Below are 26,317 nucleotides of genomic sequence, written 5' to 3' on the forward strand. Positions count from 1 at the left end.
CATATACAAAGACAGCCTCATTATGAGAAAATGTTTATATTTCAAGCACTTCAATAATTGCATTCATATCAAAAAGCTGCAGTTTCTTACAATTTGTTCGATGTTTCCCAGTGATTTATAGGCTGCTTGACAATCTTTTTTTTTAATAAAGTGTCAAGATTAGAAATCTTTTGAACACAGAGGCAATGGGACAAAGTTCTCAGGACAAAATCTGATCACTCCTCTATTCGTACGTTACTACAGAATTATGTAAGTTGTAAGAATCTGTTATCTGGTGTGGAGCCATACACTTAACGTTTTAAATGAAGGACTACAAAGGAAAATACATCTAATTTGTCAATCTAAAACACTAACAAAAGACAGAGTTTTGTACTGTTTTTTTTTCTTTGCCTATTCTATAACAAAAGTTCCTAGTTAATTCCAGTGTTCTAAATTATAAGTTAGTATAAAACCTGAAAAGACATGCTTCTATAAGAAAGCATTAGTGACATACCTGTGACTGTCCATGTGCAGGTGCTGGTTTTAACACTGCTCCCATGTCACCAGATGGCAAATTAGTAACTGCAGTTCTACCTGGAATACAAACTGATGATAAACCTTGTGTTTATATATTTATTCCTCCAAAGATTGGTTTCACGTGTTACTTTCAGTAAGTGGATATTTCATAGTTGCACAACCCTCTGCTACTTATTATGAAACCACATATACTGGTGAGTCGATTCACCAGTGACTAACCAAGCTCAACTTACCAAGCAGCCGTGACTCTTACATTAAGAACAGACTCAGAGGAACAGAAGGGAAAGCTTTGCCTTTACACATTTTTAGTAGAAACAAGCAACCCTACAGGGACACCCAGCACACATCCAATTTTACTACACGTCTACACCAGCTCAGCAATTAGCTTCCCAATCTCCAAGCAACTGATTTGGCATTTTATCTGAAACGTGGAAGGTCAAAATAAGTATTTTCAATATGCTTTAAAACTTCCCCCAAAGATGAATAGTAAGAACTTTCAGCACTTGAAAACAGTATTTATTATTGCTTTTAACAGAACTCTCCTTTTATCATCACGAGAGTAGCAAGATGGATGAGATTTTGTAGAGGCCTTATATTCTCAACTATCAATTTATTTTGTGAACTATGGTCATATTAGGAGCACCTCTGAGCTGGACGATGGAGCACTTGAACCACAGATCTTCTAAATTACGACAGAAATCCTCTACCTCCCAACAACTGGGAGACTGCTGAACATCCTCCCTCTTTGAGATGAGACATCTAGTCTTCACAGTGTCAAAATATGAACTTCAAGGGCACATCAGCACATCAAATAGAAGCAATAAACAGCCTGTTTTAAGTGAATGGTTTACCTCCACAAAAAGTTACAGCAGATGGCAATTTCCAAGGAACAAACTCCCAGCACTGCATTTATCATCATTTAACAACCTGCTGTTATGCCTTAAGTACATCCTAGACTGCAATTTCTCTGTCATTATTTTGATCAACATCTTGGTTATGTTTTAAAGCAAGGAACTGATCACATTTGCAGCAAGGCACCAGATATCTGAGCAGAGTTTACAGAGTGAAAGGGAAAAGAGTAGCTTGTGTAGCCAGAACAGCAAAGAAAATTAGAAAAATCAATGTAGAGAAGGAGAGAGAAGTGCTAGACATTCTATGTAGTACAGAAAAATAATCACCCTGACCCTTCCTTGAAAGCAGAAATGAAGTATTTCAAACTTGTTTATTCCCACAAAAATATGACCTAAGATATAATTGATAAAGAAAATTCTATACATTTAATTCACTTTCAAGCTCTTCCAAGTGTGGAAGAAGGCTTGACTAAAACTTCAGTACACACCACTCATACATCAGTCATCAGAAGGATTTCCCTCATAGTTTACCTGCTTCTGAACTCAACTGAAAGAACTATAATCTGCAAAACTTCAGAGTACATATTAATTTATTATGTTAGGAATTGAATGTTTAGAGACAGTTCTTCAGGCTAGAAAACATACCTTGCTGTGTCACTGTGGTGGAAGTCGGCACTCCAGCTTGATGCTGGTTTCCTAAAGCATTTAGAGCATTCTGAACAGTTCCAGCTTGGGAAACTGTCTGCATGACAACAGGACCCTGAGGTCTCAAATACTGCTGACCCGGTGCTGAAACAATCTGAAGAACACTTCCTGCAACAAAGGATTTTTAAAAACATTAGACTGGATATTAAAAGGACCAAAAAAGTTCTGTACCAAAAGACACTACCGTTACAGTTTCAAGTTATGTTAAACTCTTCCTCCACAAATTTATTACATCTGATTTAAAATTCCACAATCTCTACTAGGAGAGATCATCTTTGCTCCCAGACATTATCAGTAAAGTCTTCACAGTTACACAGGAGTTTAATATTTTCGGAGTGTCATTCCAAATCCAGCTGTTTTATTTGGAATTTGGACAAAAAGCAGTCAAGCAAAAAATCCTCACTCAGGGTTTCCTCTATTTTATTAGCTTCAGCTAAACTAGATTTCTAGGTTCTCCTGAATGTGACAACACAAGTCACAAGACCAGAAGATACTGTAGATAAATCATTCATATCAGGGAAAAAATAAGTCCAAATTCTCAAGAGTTGTTTACACCATTTCAGAACAACTGAAGAATGCCCTCAGTCTTGTCTGCTTCTGCTCCCCATCAGGTAGTTTATGTGAAATAATCTCACTTTGCTTTAGCTGTATTGCATACGTGTGAAAACAAACTCAATAATAAAATCAAAAAACTGTGTCTTCCACATTTACTCTTCAATAATTCCTGCCTCACACAACAAAAATGCAGAGAACAACAAATGCAGTGGGGCCAAAGATCTTAATGTACAGCCAGAAGGAACTATGCTATCCACATCAAATCCAAGCATTCTAAATAATGAAAACTCACTGTTTCAAAATAGGTACCTTGTAATTGCAAAGGCTGCCCTGCAGTGAGCTGACGAAGTTGACTGTGAGATAAAGTAAACTTGTTGCCTTGGAACTGCAGTGTTACAGGCGTCTCTGGCTGAGCAATTCTGCCTTGAGCTCCTGCTATGGAAGCCAGCTGTGCTATCTTTACTACCTCACCACCTGTCAAGGAGGGAAAGAAGCGTTAAGAAAAACAAAGTGGGAGGAGGGTTGTTCAACATTCACAATTCTAAGTTTTGGTTAGTACACTGGTGCCGAAGCACCTTCCATGCATAATTATACTCAGTGCGTTGAAAGTGTCATATAGAAGTTAAGCAGGTATTGCTTTCTGTATTTGTTGGACAAACTGGAAAAAAGCTGATTGTTTAAAAGCTAAGAACATCAACATTTTAGAAGTTATCACTTTCATTAGCAAAGAGGTAAGAGCGACCTGAAAACTCATGTGACACTTTGTAACAGGACAAGTATAGACATTGAAGTGATTCCCACTGCCTTTTCAAGAGCATGAAGGAAGAGAAAAACATGCTACACGTGTAGCAATATAAACACACATTTAAAGTAATCTGAAATTTGCTGATGAAACCTAATTCACACTTCAAGCAATCTGCACTTAGACAACCAAAAAGCTTTCAGTGACGAGGACCAAGCTTTTTGTGTTTCAAATGCAGAACGGTTGGAGGCATGTAAGCATTAAGTTTTATGATCTTGAGAAAAGACCCTTGTGAGATTTTAGCTTTTGTAAAGGCAGCGCGTTACCCCAGAGATAAAATTAATACGTCAGTGCTCTACTCTACACACATGCTAATAGGCAGTGCACATCCAACCTCAAAGCAAAGCCTCATTGCTTTTCTCTGCCTAACAGTTGCGACGCTTCTCTCTGCGAGAGGCCTTTAGCAGATGGATTAGTGTTTAATACGAAAGGAACAATTAGGATAGAGCTAAAACGTTTGGTCTGAAGGAAATCTTGCCAGCAGAAGAAACATGCAGAAATAGGAGATTAAGTTGACACCACTAATGTATGTCCACAGCAATTCTATTGTTTCTTATCCAATTTTCGATTTTCCTTGGTCATAAACAACGTACTGAGCAAGGCTAATCAGAAGAGTGAAAAAAAACAATGATTCTGTACACATTTTAGGGTGCCTAGTAACTTAACCTCGTTGTAGTAAAAAGGTGGGAGAAACCTTGAAAGGGGAGGCCACTTACTAGGCAACCGTGCCTGGGCCTGGGAGGTGAGGACCAGCCTCTGAGGCAGCACACTCTGTTGGATGGTGTGCGGGGGGGGCTGTGGCTGGGCCTGGCCCAGCTGGGAGGCCTGTGCTGCGGTCTGGCCCCGCTGTTTCACAGGATGGGCTGTGCTAGTTGCTGTGGTGAAGGTCGCTGCGGGCTGGTGTCTTGGAGCACTGGTGGAAGCCTGAGTTGTCTGAAACTGTGCTGCTGCAGCTGCAATCAATAAGGTTTGTTTGCGCAAGCTGTTAGAGGTTTTAACTCCACTGTTTTAAACAATCTGCATTGAAAAGAAACCTTCCAACAGGATATTAAAACACCACAGGAACGGCTTTTCCTTACAGACTGGGATTTCTAGCCACGCCTCCATCCTACTTTTACAACATTATTTATTCAGTAAGCATTGTTTAAAGGTTAAATAAATACACAAAAGCACCGTAAACTTCCACGTCTGACAGAACATTACACATGATCAGGTTTTAAATACTGTGCCATATTTACTCCACACACTATCAGTTAGGTTACACAAAGCTTAGTTTGGCATTACACTGACAGATCATATTGTAGAAACTAGTAGGGAAGTTTACTGGCAATTAGTCTGTCGGTATTTTTAAGCCATTAGTATTCTAGACCATTAAGCTAGAGGAAAAAGAGTTCTATTATCAGGCTGACTGGTATCCACGTTCAGAAGTCTATGTGATCAACAAAGCCTTAACTCTCTTACCTTGATTTGAGGACACTGTAGCTATGGGCGACCTTCCCCGTACTTGTCCCTGCTGAGTTACTGTTGCTGTGGTCACTGTGCGTTGTACCTGAGTGCTTGGAAAAACTACAGTCCTGCCCTCTGGCTTCTGCCCATACTGAACTGGTTGGAACAACCTGAAAAAAAATGTGAGAAGTCAAAGGCCATAGGAAGATCATACTTTGGCTTTTAAAAATATGTCCTGTCACCGGGGAAAGTATAAACTGATCCAAGAGATGCTAATCTGCTCACAGGTGAAACTGGCAAGATTGAATACTTCAGCAGACTTCGTTTATGGAAATCCCATAAAATCAGTTTGCTAAATACAAGAAATAAAAACCCTTCCTTGTCACGCATCCAGTTAAATGCAGGAAGAAGCAGAATTACAATGAACAAATTCAACATTCTAGCTCAAAATCTGGAAAAAGAATGGGCTCCTTTTATCACTTCCAGAGAGATGCCAGCAGGTCATTTCACCAGAAAAACACTTTCACATAACTTGGAGATCACTACTTCCATGGGAGAAACACGTACTGACAGAACTTACATCTCTTATAACTGCAAGAACAGCTAACACTGTAAGCACAGCTAATAGTCTCAAAGAATGATTTCCCAACTGAAGTGTAAAACAATGCTTCTTTTACAGATAAGAACCTCAAGAATAAAATCTATACACTGATCAAGTAAAAACTTCAGGAAATTGATAAAATTCAAATAGAGCTGTATGCCTAAAAAGCTATTACAATGGATTCCCTATTTCCAAGGGTAAACAAGAAAAAACAAAATTACAAAGCAAAGTCTGAGGTTTTATGTGAATCATGTGACTAGATACACAGACAAACACAGTAACATCTACATCTTACTCCTTGTAATTCTAGCTACAAGAAATACGTATGTGCACATACCTGCTAGGTTTGAGCTTCACTGGGTTAGGTCTAGCTGGTGGTGGAGGAGAGCTGTAAATTTCTTCAATTAACTTTCTAGTAACCTTTTGTTTTGGCAACATTTGTGCTTCATATTGAGTCATTTTGTTTTCCATTCCAATGAGATCAAAAAGAGAGAGGTCTGATTCCTAAGGATATTGTAGAAGTAGGTTTTATTGTTATATATAATGGCACAAACAGTTAAGTACTCTCTACGTTCTACACTGAAATCACTTTCTATGTTCTACTTTTTAATATGAAATAATAACTTTAAACTGAGAGAGTTTCATTATTAGCAAAACTGTCTGAAAACATTACTGATATTAACTGAATGTTTATGGGGACCAAACGGGATGTCAACAGTGAGGCAGTGAGCGTGCATTTCGGCCAGGGCTCCACTGATAGCCACACACAGCTGCCATCCCAGAAAATGAAGAGCATCTCTGTCAGCTCGTGCACAGATCCACTAATAATGGTGAAATCAGTGTTTTGTAGCTGAGAACTGCTCTACCAAACAGTGTTAACTGTGCAGTTTGTATCTGTTGTGGTTTCCATGGAAATAAATTCCAGAGTGACCTATACAAATACTGATATATTTCAAAGGCACTCAAAAAGAGGAGCTAACTATTCTACTCACCTTCCAAATATCCCTTTCTAGGGTGCTCAGTACAAGAGATGCAGTTCTATATTCCAGGGTTTCTGACACATATGAGGTACTCGAGAGCCGGGGGTTTATCAGATCTGGGTGATTACAGATCCTCTGCAGCTGCATCAGAACATGTAGGACACTGATGAAATGTCCACTTTTGAGGGCCTCTTGGGTTCTACCAAATAACATATATAGAAACGCATCAATTTCAGCACAGCTTTTATGAAGACAAAAAGATTTCCATAAATCAGAAGAGAATGTGCAACACAGGTCTAAGTCTAAGCTTGCATTACGACTTCTTAATAACCTAAGTGTTTCTATAGCATTTAAAATAGCACAGTAGTAAATATAAATTTGGAAGCATGAAGTTTAGGGACCAGTGCTACCCTGAAGTCAGTTACAACCTTATCATCAACCTATCATCCAAATTCCTTTGTTTTGTGTCTGTATCACCCCTTCACCACCTGGTATTACAGCACAAGTAACAAGGCAGAAACATTTTGGGCTTTAGATGATAAGAAGCACAGAGAGAGAAATTTTTAAACAAAATAGAGGCAAAACTGACCAACGACTGCTTGAATGAATGCCCCGGATGTAAAAGCATGCAGTTTTCATTAGGCCAGTAGCAACACTAAGCTATCGTTTTAGTTTACAACATGATCACTTTCTACTCAGTGGCTGTGTAGAAAAACTCTTCTATCGGTCATTCAGAACAAAAATTCCAGCTGTGACTTCCTAACCATATCATCTTGCTTAAGCACCAAAAACGACAGCATTTTTTATTCCATTTTAACTCCTTACCCTGGTTGTAATATGACATCTTCATACATAGCTTTTTGTCGATTAGAAAGGTGACACTTCAGCACATGTTCGTATTTCTTTGTTAGCTGCTTTTCAACATCTCTCTTTGATCTCCGCAAAATAAACGGCTGAATCATCTGAAATATTTCATAATTGAACAAAAAACTTCTCTCACTTCAAAGATACAGTTGTACAATAGGAAGCTAAACTCATTCACACCCGATGTATTTCGCATGATAAACCTCATAAGCCACACACACAAACAATTGAAAGTGCACTGCTGTACAAACTTTGCTTGTTCTTCAATTTCTCCATGTTGTGCTTCAAAACCTGAGCCTCATGTTTTTAAAACAAGTCTCCATACTTCCATGGTAGCAGAAAATCCTGCTTACAACTGGACTTTCTTTCATCTGAACTCACTGAACTATAATAAGTAAGGCCAAAAATCAAGAGCTAAACATTATCTTCTCCTTTCTTCCTTATTTTCACAACAGCTTTTAATATAACAACTGTAGAAGCCAGATAGAGGGAAAAAAAGTAACATACCCTGTGTAACCTGATGACCAGCTTATGGCAATAATCCTGGTTCTCCTCATTAGGTGCTTTTACCGGAAAATCTAGATAAGGTCTGGAAATTCCTGGAATTAGGAAGTGTACCATGGTCCACAACTCCATCAACGTGTTATGCAAAGGTGTGTCTATCAGAAGCAAACGATGTTGGCTGTGAATAGTAAAACAATGTTTTTAATTCATATAGCATAGTTATAAAAAGGAGACCAATGTTCAAACACCACAGCTTTAGGCCAGCCAGAAATAAGTAGTGCTAATTAAATTAAATCTAGGATAATTTATCTTTTTCATCTTGAACATACCATCAAACTAGCTTCCTCACTGCATAACACCAGAACATACAAGAGAACCTGTTTCAAAGCATGGATTATCAGCAAAGAGGAGTACTGCTGTTACACTAAAAGATCCTGAGCATTTCTCTGTATTCAGATGGTTTCAAGCAGGGATACCTCTATCTCTGAGTACTGGTAAAGGGTATGGAAATCTGGACAGACCACAGTATTCTTACTACTTCTTTTGAACAGAAAGCTCATGAGATGTTAAGAAGAAAGAAACCACTGCCAGCACAAAAATAATACCTGCGCAGATTGAAAAGCGCTTCCCAGTGTTTCTCAGTCATGTTCTTAATTTGCTGCATCTCATCTACTATTAAGTATTTCCATCTCATTTTCATAAATGCTGGGTGGCCTTTGAACAGCTGCTTGTAGGAAGTGATACACACATTAAAGCTGTTGGGTTCTGACCATTCCTACAGAAGAGGAAAGAAGTGACAAGACCAAAGCTGAGGCAGATCACTCTGGTATGTTACATCTTGCTAAGTCTTCATAATTCTGTGACCCAAACAATTCTAGAAGTCTTATCCTTAAACTGCAGTCAGTTCAGAAAGTAGATTAAGTATTGCATGTGTTCATCGATACCAAGGGAGTTCCAAAAACACCTTCCAAACCTAGAACTGTTAGATTAAAGTCTTCTTGTAAAGCAACTTGTAGTCCTAAAAACTATTCACATCCCATCAAGGTGGAAGGAATATACAGATAAACACAGGTTAAGAGAAAAGTCTTGTCAACTAAAATGAAAAAAACATAACAGATTAAGAGTTGCAAAATACTACACCTGTCTCTTTGCCCTTAGTTCTCTTTGGCTGCCAAAATAGAGAAGAATCTTCAATCCTGGACACCAGCGTTTCAACTCCAGCTCCCACTTCAGTATGTTACAGCTCCGTACAACAACAAGGTGAGGACCCCAGTTACCTACAGTTTAAAAATAGGAAGAGACTCCTGATTATTTGTGCAACCTATCCTCAAGCCTGATTTTTAAAGTGAAGCATTACTAAATTCATCATTAAAAGTAACATTTGGCTATGATAATCTATTTGTTATCTTCAATAAAAGATACTAGATTCACAAGCATTGCCCTACTTGTGTTCTTAGGCTAACTGACAAAGATAATACCTGCCCAATACGCATCTAAGATTGTAAGGTAAACTAACGTACCTTCATTACAAGCCAAGTGTGCAAAAAAGGCAATAATTTGCACTGTTTTTCCAAGCCCAGCCTCATCTGCCAGAATGCCATTGAGATTTTTCCTGTACAGTTTTGCCAACCAATCCAGCCCAATCTTCTGATATTCTCTGAGAGGCCCATATAATAGAGATGGAGTATTGTATTTTATCTGGAGTGAGAACAAATCATTACACTTAGTTAAACTCACAGAGCATATAACAAAGCATTTATTCTATGGTTCAATAAACAGAAAATATTTACTGTTACTTGTGGCTAAAATCTGCTAATCACACAAAAGGCACTCTATGTAAAACACACACACAAGCAGAAAATAGGGAGTTTTACCGCTGTAGTTATCCTAGAGCTGCCTTTAGGTAACAGCACTTCTGCTGCTGCAGCAACTTCTGATATGTCTCGCATGTGCTTCTTTGGAGGGCTTGATCTGTCTATACTCTTGTACTGGTCAATGCTGAGAAGAGAGTCTATGAGGACAACTTCTTTCTGAGGACTTTCCCTATCAGACATGTGGTCATCCATTTCTATGAGACATAAATGACATAAGTGTCGAAAATAAATATAAACTTAAAAATCAGTTACACAAAGTAAACCCTCCTAAATATTTATTCAGAAAGTCACTGTATTTCCTATTTATTTTTGTAGAGAACTTTGCTCATCACTTAAAAAATAAAACTATTTTCAGATATGATTCACTCAATATTTGTTCTCCTTTGTCTTTCAACAGAGACCCCAGGAGACATTCAAGTTGTTCCACCTTCTAAGTTAACATGTTCTCTGAGACAAAAAGTAATTTACCTTCCTCACTGCTGTCCTCTTCACTGTCAGGCTTAGGCTGGGGCCAGTGAAAACTCTCAGAAAAGGCACCTTCATACATCTTCAGCAAATCATCCAGAGGCAATTCAGCTAAAAGTCATTAACACACATAAGTTTATAAATACCTAAGCTTTTAATAAATGATATCATTATTTTTAATCTCATCACATTCTTCTCCTTGTATAAAACCAGTCCTTTAATCAGAAGTTAATTGAAGACGTAATTATTACTTGGAGGACAGCAGTATTTATTTAATGACCCAGATTACAGAGAACACTTGGCATTACACCAAATAGTTCGCTCAACCAGCTTTCTTTTTACTGCACTACATCCCAAGATCCCAACTGACAGTAAGCTACTGGGTGGAAAGGGAGAGGCAACAAATCAAAGGGGTTGAAAGACAATTGAAGACTTCAGAGCTTCAAAACTGAACAGTACCTCAACCTTGTTAACCAGCATTTCTATGATCCTTTCTCTGACTTGTTGAGGCAGGAATGTACATGCTGTTAAAAGCCAATCAATCAAGAATCATTCTAATTACAAATTTGGCTGACCAGCCAAGAGTTACAATCCCGCCAGCTGGGCTGCAACCACTAAGCTGCCAAACAGATCGAACAAATGGATTTGGAAACTACATATTAATTGCCAAGCAGGCCTAACTTAATGGGCAGCTCGCCTCTGAAAATCACCGAAGTTTTTGCCACAATAACTGAAGTGATCCCTAAGGGACACTTGCAAACACCAAGTGTCTCGTTACCAAGTTCTTGGTGTGAAAGAGAAGCAGCACTTCAACAGAGACTTTTTTTCCTCAAGCGACCTTGCTTGATAACTAGTTAAGGACACAATCTCCTTTATCAAGTACAGGTGTCCATCGTCACCCCATAAACTAACCTTATTTACAAATACAATAACCACAGCATGGTCTCGCCTGTTGTTTCGGAGCCCACCACAGAGAAGAACAAAGATACACACTTACCTTCTTTAACTAGATTAGACAATTCCGTTTGATGGTTTATGTTTCCTTCTTTAGCTTCTTGTTCTTCAATTGTTTCTTCTTCATCTTCAACTAAAATCAAAACAAATGCTAACTGTGGCATTCAAATTGCACTATAACTCAGGAGTTTATAACTGAGTATCCTTCAAGTATACTAACAGAAAATTATGTTGGCAGGCTTCCAAAAGAATGAGATGCCTAGAAAACAAGAAAATCTGAAAGTAGCTATGTCTAGAAGTTAAAAAGTCTTTACATGAAAAGAAGTGTTTCTGTCTCCAGACAAAGGCAGAACAGCTTAGAGCTGGCTGACAGCGGCCCCCAGAGGTAGGTTATTTTGTAGCTTTAAACTGGGGATTTTCTTTGTCAGAAACAGGACACAGATGTCTCCAGGAGAAAGCAGTAACTTGATGGTTACTCTGTCTGAAAGCTTCAACAGAAGTTTAAGACCACAAGTAAGGTTTGAGAAGCGAAGGAATGAGGAGAGACAGAATTAAAATCTACCAACAAAGATGGCATTTTATTTCCAGGGAAAGTTTTACTTCCAAGTTTTCAATGAAGCTCTTCCCACAGTTGACTATTTGATCTAAGCAGTGGACCAGGGTTGCTATCTGTTTTGTGAAAAGCACCAAGCCTGTACAGTAACAGACTGAACACCAGTGGCTTCAAGGTTTTAATACATAATTTATGTACAATATTATCGACACAAAACTTTGAAAAGCGACATACCTTCCTCATCAGTCAAAGATGTGCTTGCCTTTCTTTTCCGCCCAGACAATGAAGAACCCTAGCATACAATAAATAAAATATTTAAGATCATAAGGAACAACACTAGAATTTTTTTTTTAATGAATGCAAGTGCACTGCAATGACAGCAACAATCACTAATAAACATTTAACAAATGTTAGTGCTTTCCTGGTCACACAAAAACAGAACAAATACCTCTGCAGTATCTGTGTCAAAGTCAATTACTTCCTTTCCAACACTTGTTGCTAAACTCTCATTTTTTATTTTAAGAACAAAGATAAAGGTTTTTCCACAGTGCACACCAAACCCTGAAATTCCATCTTATACATGTGCACTTTCAGTAAGTTCAAAAGAAGAAACTCCCTTTGGAGTTGGTACATATCCATCTGCTTTACTTAGTTATCTACTAGCTAATCTCAACCTGAACAGCACCTGCAAAAGCACACTGCAAAAGCAAATGACCACCTGAGGTTCAGAAGACTGTTATTAGCTCTCAGCAATACATTTTCACCTGGTCCACTTACACAGATGCCTCTGCACTGAAGGCAGCCTGCAATTAGCCATCTTAAATGTTTGTGGTCTGGCTGTGGCACAGAGTAGCAGCAGACTCTTTCCCTTAAACGCAGTACTGAGGTACAAAACTTATATCATGGTTGGAGTCAAAGACTTGAGAACTTGCTAGTCGATAGGAAAACAGGCTTACACACTGGTCTGAAATCATTCAATCTTAGCTGTCCAGCATACACCACAGCATGGCTCAGCCTGTGCAAATTAGCAGCCACAGACAGCACTGGGCCCACAGTTTAGCTGAAACACAAGCTAAAGCTTGTTCCCAACAGAAAACGCAGATGCAAGCATTCTGCTTAGAGATGGGGGGAACATTTCAGCAAGGCATCATATGTATCATACCAGATGGCCCAGAGCCACAGAATAATCCCCTGCTTGTTCTTTTCCCCCCCCCCCCCTCAGTAATACAGATGTACTCAAGGAATCTGTTCTGCTCACCAAGAAGTAAAATTGCTTCTGACAGGTTCTTGTTAACACCAGGCTAAGTATTTGCAGGTAGGCCAACAGTCATATACAGAAAGCAGAGCTGAACTCACCCAACTCTCCCTCTGTCTGTGCAGCACTACTTCTCAAAAAGCAACCTGTGTCCAAAACTGCTCTTCCTTCAGTGGCAGGCCCTTATATGAGCCCAGGGTGGTGACGCCTGGGGTCTACCCCTTCTGCTCAGGTGGGGAGCACATGTGCAAACAATTTGCTTGTGTTCCCTGGGCCAGCCATACCCCTTTCAACAGGTGCTCAATCAAGCTGTGACCTAACAGTTCCCTTACATAGTCCTAATATATATTTCATCTAGTGCTAAAGATACTTTTGTTCAGTTTAATCTACTCTGTAACATATACCTACCTACGTCAGCAGACAAATACACACTTTCATGTCAGAGTTTACCCCTGGCTACAGCAGAAAAAATTCCTGCCCAAAACAAAGTCTGGCAATCAGTGTACATTTTTGGGTCTTAAAATCTTACAGTGACTGATTTCAAAGCCACTGAACAAACGTGAATACTTCGCGTGAAAAGACACAGATCTACCACAGACCAATTTCCCCATTCAGTATTAAAGGTTATTGTTTGTAACCACAAAGAATGATATTTGCATTTATGACATATTTTCAAACAACAGTAACTTCACAGAAATGTGCTTGTCAGCACTCAAGGGAGATGCTACACATTTATTAAAACTGGTTGTCATACAGGCAGCCATATTCAAGCTATTTATTTATAAAGAGACAGAAAGGCTTACCATTTCACTTTCTTTTTCCAATAAAAGGTCATCTGAAGATTTCGCATCCTTACCTGAAAAATTATTGCTCTTGATGTAAATAAGAAATGGTTTTAAAATAGAAGAATGTAGAGTTGGATTAGACAGCAGGAGGAAATTCTTTAGCGTGAGAGCAGTGAGGCAGTGGAACAAAGCTGCTGAGAGAAGCTGTGGATGCCCCATCCCTTAAAGGGTCCAAGGCCAGGTTGGGTGGGGCTTCGGGCAACCTGTTCTAATGGGAAGTGTAACTGCCTGTGGCAGAGGTTGGAACTAGATGAGCTTTAAGATCCTTTCCAACCCAAACTTCTCTATCAGTCATTTAGCCATTTTACACTTCTTACGTTAACTTTAAAAAGTATTCAGCAGAAAACAGATTGGTACTAACAAAATCAAGTTAAAAAATTACCATAACTTACAGCTCAGACCTGAACATGATCTATTATTAGCACTGCACAATTCTACTGCCAGCAAGATGAAAACCCATTGAATGAAATTATGCAAAACAGCAACAGAATGCTAAATTTCTCTCAAAAAGAAACACAATTACCTTTTCTTGAAATTTTCTTTAAATTCAAAGCTTTTTTCCTTTTCTCTTGAAATTCAATTTGCAATTTTATCTCAACGACCTAAAAGGCAAATAAAGTCTAATAAAATACTTCAATTTTATAAATACATTACTGAAGAATTAAAAAAAAAAAAAGGCAGTGTAACCCACTCACATATCAGTTGATATCTTACCTGCTCGATGTTAGACCAGAAGTATTCTATTTCTCTGGCAATCGATGCAGCGATTCGCCTTAGTTTGTTCTGTTCTTCCCTTTTAGCTCGCTCTTCATTAAGTTTTTTCTCCTCATGATAACGGGCCACAGTTCTTACCATCTGCAATGCCATGAATGCTGAATTAGCTCATTTCAGAATACACATCATTGCATTTCTTAAGATTACGTTAATTAGTAGCATGCAGATGTTGACAGTACGTTTAAAATACGTTAGCACTTAGCTCCGTTATTACTAATTCTTATCGTGTCAGTAAAACAACAGACTTAAAAAGTGAAGGAAAAAGGGAAACACAAGAAGGGAATTCCAAATTCACTCCTCTTTCTCAATCCAGGAAAGAAGCACAAGAATTAGCACATAAGAAGTCGTAGAAATCACACCAGAAAATGAAAAGAGACCAAAAGCAAAAAGAGTTCAAAAAGGAAGTACAGACATGAATGTAGCGTGGCTGCTCAGTACTAACTGAAATGGAGGTCCCTGACACACTGACTTCCACAACCCTGAAGCACACTGACAAGGGAGGGATTATTTCATATCTGTCCTGTGTGTTTCTTCGTCAGAAATTGCTTACTTATTTTAAGAAAGCAGATTTCACACATTTCATCACTCTGATTTTCATCCCATCGCTATCTCAATTATACTTGCTGTGTTGCCCCTTTCCCCTACAGGAACAGTTTTGTAACTGCTGCCCCAGTACTCCATGTTTTCTCTCATTGTTTTTAATTAGTTGAAGAGAGAATTAAAAAGACAGCCACACCTAATGGAAGTTAATTACAAAATGCCATGTTTCTCTTCATTGTGGGGGAAATAATTGGTTTGTGAAATACATGCAACAGCCGTAATGTTTAAATATGACAAAGTTACCATATTTACTGATCCCCTAAGTAAGTTACTTACAGAGGAACAAAGCCCACACAACCCTAAACTATTACATGCCTCTGTATCCAATAAAATTATCAAGTTCACACCAAATGACAGAATATACAAAGCTGACAACATGGATTCTCATTTAAGTAAAAATCAGTGCTTCATATTCCCATCACTTCTAGCCATAGAAGAAAAAAGAAAAACAATGAGCACATTTAAATAGCTTTGCTACAAAGCTGAATGATACCAAGATCAACTGCTCTGATTAAAAACTAAGTTTCTCAAGTACCTTCTTGGCAGTTGCCATCTTCCACTTCCTCTCTTGAGCAAAATCAGTTGCCATCCATTGCATTTCTTCCAGCAAATAATCCCAGTGAGATTTGGGTCTTGGAGCCTCTTGGAGTTTAGGCAATCTCCTCAGAGACCATAAACCTTCCTTCCTTAGTTCTGCTATTCGCTGATGGATTTGATTTTCCTTAAAAAAGTACTTACAGTTAAAAGGGGCTGCACAATACACTTAAAATAATCAAATACAAAAATAATTGCTCACATTCAATCAATATAAATTGACAGCAACAAAAAAAATGTGAAGCAGCATGACACAAAACTCAAGTCTGAACGCTGCATTAATGGAAATAATATTAAACTAAATTCAACCCATGAAAAAGAAGTACTTTAACCTTTATTAGAAGAAGTACTTTGTTAAATAGCAGGATAAAAAGGCTCACCAGGAAGCACGATAAACAATTTACGAGGCAAGTAAACTGCAACCAAATATCCACTTTTTTAATAAATTGAACATGCAGCTACATTTATCCACAGAAAAACACAGAAGATAAATACATCTTCACTATTAATACAACTTGATGTTGTGACAAGAAATAAAAACAGAAAAAAAAAAACCAACCAAGTTCTGTGATGTTGTCAAATTTAAAGCACACTGCCTGTATTAACTGATACGTATATGTCAACTGTTCACAGGTTTTGGGAAAAAAATACTTACCAGCTTGACTTGCTCAGCAAGCTTGTCTTGAGAACTGTCCTGTGGCAACACTGCTGCATTCTGAGCTGGACTTTGTGTTTTAGGCGCTGCTGCCACTGCTAAGCCCGGGGGTTTTGATGCAATAGGAGAGAGGGACTTGTTAGTTGCTGGAGAGGTCCTGTTTGTTTGTACTGGATATGCAGAAGGCGGCGCCGTGCCTGAGACAGCTGCTGGAGCAACAGAGGAGGTAGGCGGCAGTATATTCGCTGTGAGACGCTGAGAAGTCTGAACAGGATCTGCAGATGGTCGTGTCAGAGTCACAGCCTGCCCAAGGAACGTATTCGTTAGTGACGAGTTTGGTATGCAACACTTAGTCTAAGTTTCAGTAAAATGTAATGAAGACTTCAATTCTGTAAAAAACAAAAATAAAAATTCACACCTGCATTTATTCAAGGAAAGTCATCTTGTTTGCAGGTTACCCCAGACGCATTTGTCTAGAAGAACTTCAAAGTACTAGCACTTCTCACATATTTTCCAGAAGACAATGTTCTTACACTGTACTGAGGACGAATACAGATTTATTCTCACCTCAAGAAGTTCACATACCTGTTGCTGTATTGCAGTTTGTGGCTGAGACACTTGGTTTGGTGTCTGTCCTTGTACATGGATAGCTGGTGGCACCTGCTGCTGAAGTGGAGCTGGAAGTGGAGCAGAAGTCAGGGGTACACTTTGGGGCTGGATCTTCACCTGAATCTGGGGCTGAGTTGGAGATTCCACTATCTGTGGCTGCTGCTGCGAAATCTGCAGTGCAGCTGGAAGAGACGTCATGGGGACACTGACTGGTTGCAGTCTCCCTGGCAGCTGTGGAGGTGGTGTATGCAGACTTGCTGCGTTCTGCACAGGAGGGCCTTTGGAAGGGTCGTACTGCTGTTGGCTCTGCTTCTGCCCAGTCAGCTGCACCGTTTGAGGAGTGGGAGGCATTCCACCTGCAGAGCAAAAGGAAACACAACACAGACGAACTTAGAGGGTCCAGTGCTCTTAACTCATATGAAGAAGAAATCAACTGCAAATGAACTAGGTTGTTACTTACTTTGCCACAAGACACCATCACTTGAAAATACCACATCACAGTCACAAAATAAATCACTACTACAATAAACAATGAAATATTTCATGCACGGGAACGCAACTAAACTTAGGACACAGTAACTATTGAAAAAAAAAATAGATGTCTTCTCAATGTCCTCTACTTCAAGAAAAAAGAAAAAAAGGACTGGTGAGCAAATGGAAATGTAACCTAAAATAACTGTATTAAAACTAAACAAAACGTAGTTCTTAGCCCATTGACTCTAATGCTCAGTCTGAAGTTTGGCACAAATAACGAATAAATTTTTTTCTTGAATGTTGCAAATTAGAGGAGGTTTTCCTTTCCACAAACCATTGGCTCAGGTCCAGAATTTTCAAATTAAATGTTTTGCATCAGCATCTGTGACGTATTTCCATGCCCACATGCACTTCTGGAGCCCGTCACTCAGCTCCTTAAATGAACCAGGCATTGCATACCAAGTATTAATTTACAAGGAGAGGTAGGTGGTGGGGCCAGGATCTTGGAAGGCCGGGAGCCCAAGTTTCTAGTCCCATCACTAACGTCTCCTTGTTAAATTAATGTGCAATTGGCATGTGGTGACACAGTACCTTGTGCCGTTGGCATTAGCTGTTGAAGCGGAACTCCTGAAGCCACACCCGGATGCTGAAAAACCATCCCATGACGGCCCACTTCAATTCGTGGTCTCTTAGACGAATCTGTGATATTCAAATTCCATTTATGGCATGGTACAGTGGAATGGGTTCAGTTTTACAATGCAATCTACTACACATGATTCCAACACGAGCTCAGAAAGCTACGACTACTGTACATGTGTAGCATTTATGAAGAAGATGCTCCAAGGGCAGGGTCCCTTTAACTTTCAGACGGCCATCTCCAATCTTCTTAGCTAGAACAAGCAACCTAACAGCACCTCCATGCTTGCTAGATCCAGTCCTATGTATTGTGAGTGGAGTGCACTCTAAATGCAGCACCATTCACAACAGATAGTGCTAAGGATCTGGGAAAAACCACGCTTCAAGAATCACTCAACAGTGGGCTCCATTAACTGTTTGGAAAAAAAGTAATAAAGAAAATAAACTGAACTTCCTCTTTAGAAACATACCTGCTGGTGCCAGTGTCTGCTGCCTCTTAAAAGCCTCCATTTCTATGGTGTTCACAGTCCCTGTCACTGGAGTCCCTGTATGCGTTTGCTATTGGAAAAAAAGAAAACAAATCACAAAAGTTCAATCTGTAGGTAGTCTGGCACTAAGATGTTAATCTACAAATGGATCTAAGAGACCATCACAGAACAAAGCCTTCAGAACAGTGGTACAATGAAGAAAGCAAGGCTGATTCAATATCTGCTAGATAGTTTCAGACGTCCATGTTGCACTGATACTCTTTGATCAGTTCAAACTTCAAAATCACAACTGAGCAGAAGTCGGTTACACACAGAACACATTTACTACTTGGTTTCATTTGTAATAAATTAAGGCTCTCATTAATGCATTACCCTTTCTTTATCATTTGCACAAGGTTGCAATGAAATTAGAACAACATATTCATATAGCTCTAAAGCTGTAAGGAAAAGCTGACAAGAGAAATTAAAGACTGTGTCTTAATTATAGGATTAATTAGAAGGGAAAGTAGACGAGGAAATAGAATTTACGCAGAAACTGTCATAATTAAGACAATATAAAAAATAAGAAATGAGAGTCAATGCATTTGTGAAAGCTAATCCTTTTCACTGCAAAGCATCATAAGCTAATTAATTCTCATCCTGAATACCGTTTTAAGCTTACATGGGTCTCCACCACTGTCACTCTCGGGACGGAGCTCCACAAGCTTTAGATTTGAAGTATTTCAGGAATAATGGCTTAGAATAAAAGATGGAATAAAAGAACCTCAGCCAATTTCAATTCCAGTTTTCCAGCCACTAGACTTGTATTCACTGGCAAAATAAAACCCATGAATTAACGTTATGAACAGAAACACAGTATTGCTATAATTCTAATGTCACCTCAGAGCACGTCAGAAAATGCTAGGCATTTTGTTGGAGCACAAATATCACACACCTATGAATTAGTGCTACAAATTGAAAAGCACTGCCAGTATCAAGGTGGAAAACAGATCAGGGAGCTTTGATTTGGCAAGCTGGAGCTTAGCTTAAGCAAGACCATGCAGTGCATGAAAACTTCATTTTAATATTACTACAATTAATACTGATGGCAGATAATATACCCTGGAAAAAGCATTCAGCGCCAAATCCAAACAGCAGACTCCCATGCAGGATTTACTGGAACAAACTTGACAGTCTAAAGGATGATTTCCATGCTCCTGGGGCTCTCAGCTTCACTGGCAAGTTATTAATGCCATCAACGTTTGTAGGAGCCCAGCTGTGTTCAGTGCATTTCTGAACCTTATTTTTAAATCCTCCTCAATTTTTGCCATGCTAGGTCCAATATTATTCTATTAAACTTACCATGAGAAAAATAAAGGCTATCTGAAGAAAGGGTTTCAAAGATTCTGTTAGAAAATAAAAGAAGTCTTTCTGTATTGCAGCCTCCACACCCTAGAAAATGAGCTAATCTAAGACTCCTCCAGTTCTCTACACACAATATGCAGTGGGAACCTCTATGGTGTCCATGTACGGCAACCACTGTGAGAAGATATTATGACAACATAACAAAGATGGAAATCTCACAGAAAAATCTTCCTGTTTACTCACAGGCCTTTTTTTTTTCCTCTCTTTATTTTAACAGAAATTCTGCCAATGTAAGTTAAGCCTAAGGAAATAAACACCAGTCTATACTGAAATTAAGTGCGGCAGCCACCACCCATTGCTTCACTGAACAGCACTAACCTAGACCATGGCCACCCAGGATGGCTGGGTGTCAAACAGTGCTTTCTGAGCTCCGTACCTCTCACAGCACTCAGATTCTATCAATAGCTAGGAATTAAGAACTTGCAATCTCTTTGTTGCTGTGGGGACATTCGTGGCCGCTCCAGTGATACTGCCACGCTCTTCGATGTGAATTTTGGTTTTAAAACACCTGACTCACATCCATCCCCAGTGGTCACAGCTCACTGCCATGTCACCCTCAGTATGGACCAAGTTTTCAAATGTTTGTTTATCACAAGGCAAACACGCAGCACATTTCAAGTTCAATGGCCAATGTCTGGCAGAGTATAATATAAATAAGCAGTTAAAGAATTATTCAAAATAAGTCACAGAAATGTATTTTGTACAATGCTTCTGAATTAATTAACAAATCCTGTTTACATGCTGCTGGAAATCAATGCTTTCTGAAGCACCAGTTGGAGGAAATGTGTTCTGCAAACTGCTCCAAATGCTGCTTGTCTCATCAGCTCTCTAGCTCTGGATGACCATACTCTCACATTTTCAGGATGCATGTCTACTTCAGGATTTTTCACTGGCATTTGCTGAAGCATGTGCCTCCAGCTGTCTGCATCATCACCACCTTATTCAGGCCAGGCACTTCAAAGAGCTAAGAGTTAGGTCTTCACAAATTGCAGCTACATACCACTTATGTAAGACTACAATTGTTCAAAGTTTAATTAACATAACGTAGTTCTCCGGAGGTCGTGATTATGCAGCACACCCACAGTAATAATTCTGAGTGCTGCACTTACACACCCTATTTGAGTGATGCTGATCAGGACAGATTATTACTCTGTACAGTTACAAAGACAAAGCCTGATAGGAAGAGCTGATACTTGCTGCTAACTGCTGGGGCTGAAATGTATTATCACATCCATAGTTTTGCACAGTTTTAGCACATACCCTGGAACACCTCTGAAATGCTCTAATGCTTCCAGAAGTACTTCTTTGATGGTGTAGCCAGAGCCCAGTGATAAACCTGACCACTGTCATCAGTAACCTGGTACAGTGTAACACACACAGAGCAGCTCAGATGAAGGCTGTGTACCTAAGGAGACTTCACAAACATCAGCATGGACCATAACAACAAGCTGTCAGTGTGAGCCGTCACTGCGCAACTCACTGCTGAAGTCACACTGAGAACAGCCTGCTTGTTACACACGAGTACACAATACACCCTACATTGCATTTAACTCTCCCTTTTCCAAATCCAGGAGGAAGGCAGTGCAGTCCATACAGCTTCTGAGGCACAGGAGCATAACTCATCATGGGACAGTGCGGGTAATTAATCTAAAAGGTAAAAATTGTGGTTGCAGGGAAACCAGGATTCGGTGATGTGACTTCTCAAGGTGTACGAGCAGTGGGGTCTGGGTAATGCAGAGCTGCAGGCAGCTGCACAAGCAGACAGCAGCTCCACTTTGAAGTTTCTATCACACTGATCCACAAAAACAAAAAAACAAAAAACAAAAAACAAAAAAACAAAAAAAAACCCAATCCTTCCAATCCTTTAGGTTTATTCCTCTGCTTTGTTTGGTGCTATTTCATGTTAAAAGGAAAAAAGACCTAAATCATGAAGATCAGCACTTCAGTTTCTTCTTTCCAACATCTACGTTAGAGCTAATGGAAAGGGGTTAGTTGTTTAAAAAATAGCGTTAGAGGGTTATCAGCATTATTAGAAACATTTTGCAGAAGGTATCACCAAAATCCTCTCTAGTCATACTCAAAACCTTTAATACGTAAAGAAAGAAAATAAAAGAAAGAAATTTAGAAGAAATCCACAATTACAATGCCACAGACAAAAGAATCCATATTATCACTATGCAGAATGCACAAATGAAACAAATGCATTAGGGAAACAAAAGACAAACAAACCAAAGCGAAAACATTCAAGCTGAAAGTTAATGAAATAAGCCAGCAACCTGGAGACAAAGATGTAACTTCCTCACAGCTTCATTAATATTGATGCATTTGAAGACTGCAAAGTGCTTTTGGTTTTGTTTAGATGATAAGGGATGGGCTCTAGGGAAAATTCTAATTCATCTAAGAAATATCAAATCTGAATGAAGAAAAAAAATCTGGGATGAAACTACATTTTAGAACCATTGAAAAGTACCTGAAATGGTTGCTGCTGGGATGAAAAAGCAGCAGAAACATTTGGAGGAAGCTGGGTTGCTATAGCGACAGGAGTACCAGTCTGCCCATCCTTTCCTGTCACAACCTTTACCTGAGAGAAATATTTTGGGAAAAAAAAAAGAAGGGAGAATCATTTTCTTTTTAAAAGTTTTTTCTTCTTTGTTGCTTTGCTGTTGTTCTTATCTGCCCAACACGCTCGCGGTGCGGACGGCCCCTCACTGAAGAGGGGTGGACAAGCAGCTCGGGACGAGCTCTGCCTCGCTGCGAAGAGCAGAGCAGGCCTCAACTACCTACAGCAGCTTCCCACCGCCGGGAACCTCCCGTCAATTCAGTTTACATAAAAGCGTGGTTTAAATATAATGATTGCTGCTCCTAACAGACAACAAATCAGCGTGACAGACAGTTTGAACTGAAGAGAGCTCCGACATTTATTCAAGCGATGAGCACAGCCACCATTCCTCTGCCCGGAGCCGCCAGCCATCGCCCTTCCAGGCAAGGGATGAAGCGCGTTGCTTGAGCAGGAAGTGATAAAGAAGGGAAGGTTGGGGAGGGGGGAGGGGAAATAAAAGACAAAAAAAAAAAAAAAACAACACAAAGAAAGAACATATTCAAAAGAAGTCTCAATCTCTCAAAAGGATCCATTGTTTGAAAACACACAGACTTCTGCCGCATTAAACTGATGAGCACAAACAAAAGAGGGTCTGAACCCGACAGACGGAGGGGTAAAGCTTCGAGTGATGCAAATTGTAGCAGTGCCACTCATTTCAGTGACCTTGTACAACTGACACCCAAAGTTCTCTCAAAACTCACATGTTGTAGTTAAAAGCAAGAAGAACAAGGACACCTAAACAACTGCACAAACCATGAGAAAAATCATTGTATTCCACTGCCAATAGCTTTTAGGTCATCGTGCAGGGAAAGAAATGCTTCCTTCCAAATTATCACAAAACAGTTTCCTAGCCAATCAACAAATTAATCTTTCCCTATCGTAACGTTAAAGTTCTGCACAAATTCCAGCTGGAGATGCAGTCACACATAAAAGCACCAATGCTCCCCGAGCACTGTGATCTCTAATAGGTATTTCAAAGCAACACAATTTTCTTATAACTCGTGTGTTTCATCTTTCAATGGGCAAACACCCACAGTGACTTCTGCAAATTGTAAAAAGGATTTATTTACACAGTGCCACCAGTTACGGCAGCACTGTTGCAGCCACTTGTCCTGCCACTGGCAAGGCAGGCACTGCTCCTGCACCCAAAGGCTCACGGGCGCTGCAGGTCAGGATCTACACAAATAGGTGCTAACATGCAAAAAAAGTTGTACAGCATCTCCTGCCAGCAAGCTTATTTCAAGCCATTTGCCACTAATAAACAGCAAATCAAAATTACATAGCTATTTTAAACCTTCGCATGAAATAACGAAGTTAGCTTAATGTCTAAGTACAATCTGGTTTTTGTCATTCAGATTGCAGAGCATGCTCAAAGCTCCAAGACAGACTAAACAAACAAATTCTTTACTATGGACCCATACACATAATCAGATTACTTCAGGGTTTTTCACTGGCCACAGCAACACTACACCTCAGGAACAAGAACCAAAAAAGGTTAAACCTTCAGAGATGTTTTGCTTACTCTTTTTTGGTTTATTTAAGTCTAGAATGTGAAATTTCATCTATGATACATGTTCATTGTGAAAGCTTAGAACAGCTGCCATACAAAGCCATCTTTATTTCTGTGCTGGCTTACATACTAACTGGGGCAGTGGAAGTTCCTTCCAGCTCTCTGTTCTTTGCTTTTGCATCTGATGGCACTCTCAAACCAACTTCTCTAATCACACCAAGCAGGATGGTGTTTTCTCCAACCCACCATTTTAAAAAACTGCTGTAATCAAAATCAACTGAGTTCTCAGGTACCATCACACTAGTTAATGCTTTGCAATTCTGGTGCCTCAACTCCATCTTGCTACTTTAAAACAAAATATTAACACACAGATTCTTACCTCATCATTGATGACCTCAGATTGTTCTTCCTCCTCTTCTTCCTCTAGATCCAAGTCATTTTGCCTCAGGTACGCTTGCAGAGGAACACAATGCTTCTTCTTAAAAGCTAAGAAGTCCATCATATTCCCTTGAAGATGTTGCAGGAAAAACAGTTCAATCAAACACTCCTTGAAAGTTTCCTTAAGAATTTCCATCTGCTTGTGGTGGTGATCCAAACACTGCTTTCTCATTTGCGCGGTCTCTTGGTTGGCAGGAGGTATCTCCTCCAGTTTTTTGGGTTGCTTTTTCACTGCTGTATTAACTGTAGGCGTAAGGGGAAGACTTGACAGCCCCTGTGGCACCGTGGCCCGTGAAGGACTTGTGGGAGGAGGTGGTGATGTCATCCCAAATGCACTAGGTCCTCCGACTCCAGCTATTAGTCCCCCAGAAGCCCTGTCGTAGCCAATAGGTCTGCTCAGCTGCTGACCTTGAAGCACTTGCTGCTGCTGTTGCATCAGTTGCCCTTGGATAATATTGCTGATTTGGGGTGGCAGGCTCGTTGTCGTAATATGGCCCGGGCTAGTCAAGGATTGCATGTTTGCCCCACTAGCTACAGGACTTTGAGGACCAAGGTGATGAATGGTGCCACCAGACTGTGAATGAGGCTGTGAAAGCCGGCGCTCCCGCACCGTAGCAGGTGTTCCAGAAGATGGAAGTTGTACCTGTGCTGCAGCTCCTTGAGCAATCTGTGCAATTCCCGGCCCTTCTTGATACACGAAGTGCCCACCATTCGAAGGACTCAAGCTGATTTGCCTCACAAGCACGCTGGCATCCACAAATCCTCTAGTAGGGCTCTGGCTGCACATACCCAAGCCGGGGCCCGGAGTACCTGCCCGAACGTTTGGTAACGTCTGCACCGGCACAGGGTTGGGCTGCGTGGGGCTCTGAGACTGAACCTGCTGGGGCAGTGGTGATGTGACTTGAATGTACGATGGGGATCCATGTTCAAACCGTCTCTGCTGAGGGCTGAACTGAAAACTTGGCGACGTCGGGTTTGGGATTGGCAGTGGGGTAAGTGTTATCTGCTGGTTTCCTGAAGCCACCGGTCCAACGTTCTGCAGCGTGATGTTCACATTCTGACCAGCCACTGGGCTCCTGCTCATTATAAACTGCTGAATTTGGTAACTGGGGGACTGGGGCGCAGATGGACTTGCAGAAGGTGCAAAAGAAGCTGCAGGGGACTGGGGTAGATTTGCTTGTTGCTCTTCTCCTTCACTGCCCGTGAAGGACCTGGACCTCTGGAGCTGGCGCTGGGCATTCTGAGGACCATTTCCATGGTGCATTCTCAATAGTATGTGGTGATGTTTTGTTTTGGTTTTTTTTTACAGAATATGCTAGAGAAATACACAGAAACAGAAATTCAGGTAAGGCAAATGCCATTTGTAACTGAAACTGTTCAGTAACTACATGAAAGAACACTTCTTGGTAAGAACTCAGTCGTCCTGTCCTTGCAGTTACTCTGGCATTTTACATCATCTGTCAGATTAGGTGAAATCTTCATTGCCACAAACGCACTTCAATCTCGCTTACATTTCTCTAAGTAACAAAGTACTACTGGATAGTTTGTAAGCTATACATCCCTCCGACCTAGTTAAAGAGACTTCAAATAATAATAATAATAATAAATCACTTTCTTTGTAGCTTCAAGAATGAATGGTCTTCATTACCCAAAGCACCTGCTCTTCTATGTTCGTTATTCCTAAAGCATCACTGTTCACAGCATTTAGTACCACTTTCTTCTTCAGAACGCAGAACACTTAAAACAAGGCAGGTTCAACCAACACT

At 40.0% G+C, this 26,317-nt stretch overlaps 1 protein-coding gene across 15 annotated transcripts in view; it reads right to left on the reverse strand.

The window, feature by feature from the left end:
- EP400 (E1A binding protein p400) overlaps window positions 1-25,847 on the reverse strand; it is a 42,473-nt gene extending 16,626 nt beyond the window's left edge. For 9 of the 15 annotated variants that reach the window (XM_065739098.1, XM_065739096.1, XM_065739087.1 and 6 more), the window contains exons 1-25: window positions 24,493-25,847; window positions 18,583-18,670; window positions 18,068-18,175; window positions 16,979-17,358; window positions 16,394-16,696; window positions 15,680-15,865; window positions 14,485-14,625; window positions 14,294-14,372; window positions 13,729-13,781; window positions 11,905-11,962; window positions 11,161-11,250; window positions 10,167-10,274; window positions 9,699-9,892; window positions 9,345-9,522; window positions 8,965-9,101; window positions 8,430-8,599; window positions 7,828-8,002; window positions 7,282-7,418; window positions 6,469-6,655; window positions 5,814-5,980; window positions 4,891-5,045; window positions 4,146-4,382; window positions 2,937-3,101; window positions 2,013-2,180; window positions 494-585 (exon numbers count right to left, since the gene is read on the reverse strand). In XM_065739098.1, coding sequence (XP_065595170.1) covers window positions 494-585; window positions 2,013-2,180; window positions 2,937-3,101; window positions 4,146-4,382; window positions 4,891-5,045; window positions 5,814-5,980; window positions 6,469-6,655; window positions 7,282-7,418; window positions 7,828-8,002; window positions 8,430-8,599; window positions 8,965-9,101; window positions 9,345-9,522; window positions 9,699-9,892; window positions 10,167-10,274; window positions 11,161-11,250; window positions 11,905-11,962; window positions 13,729-13,781; window positions 14,294-14,372; window positions 14,485-14,625; window positions 15,680-15,865; window positions 16,394-16,696; window positions 16,979-17,358; window positions 18,068-18,175; window positions 18,583-18,670; window positions 24,493-25,815 — 5,079 coding nt within the window. In that variant the 5' untranslated portion in view covers window positions 25,816-25,847. The remainder of the gene's footprint in view (window positions 1-493; window positions 586-2,012; window positions 2,181-2,936; window positions 3,102-4,145; window positions 4,383-4,890; window positions 5,046-5,813; window positions 5,981-6,468; window positions 6,656-7,281; window positions 7,419-7,827; window positions 8,003-8,429; window positions 8,600-8,964; window positions 9,102-9,344; window positions 9,523-9,698; window positions 9,893-10,166; window positions 10,275-11,160; window positions 11,251-11,904; window positions 11,963-13,728; window positions 13,782-14,293; window positions 14,373-14,484; window positions 14,626-15,679; window positions 15,866-16,393; window positions 16,697-16,978; window positions 17,359-18,067; window positions 18,176-18,582; window positions 18,671-24,492) is intronic. The other 6 variants (XM_065739094.1, XM_065739093.1, XM_065739092.1 and 3 more) reach the window with 4 other exon arrangements.
- Between the last annotated feature and the right edge of the window lie 470 nt (window positions 25,848-26,317).

Source organism: Cyrtonyx montezumae, unplaced genomic scaffold (genome assembly GCF_038088225.1).
Source record: "Cyrtonyx montezumae isolate F1298 unplaced genomic scaffold, pur_monq_1.0 scaffold_23, whole genome shotgun sequence".
NCBI lineage: Eukaryota > Metazoa > Chordata > Aves > Galliformes > Odontophoridae > Cyrtonyx > Cyrtonyx montezumae.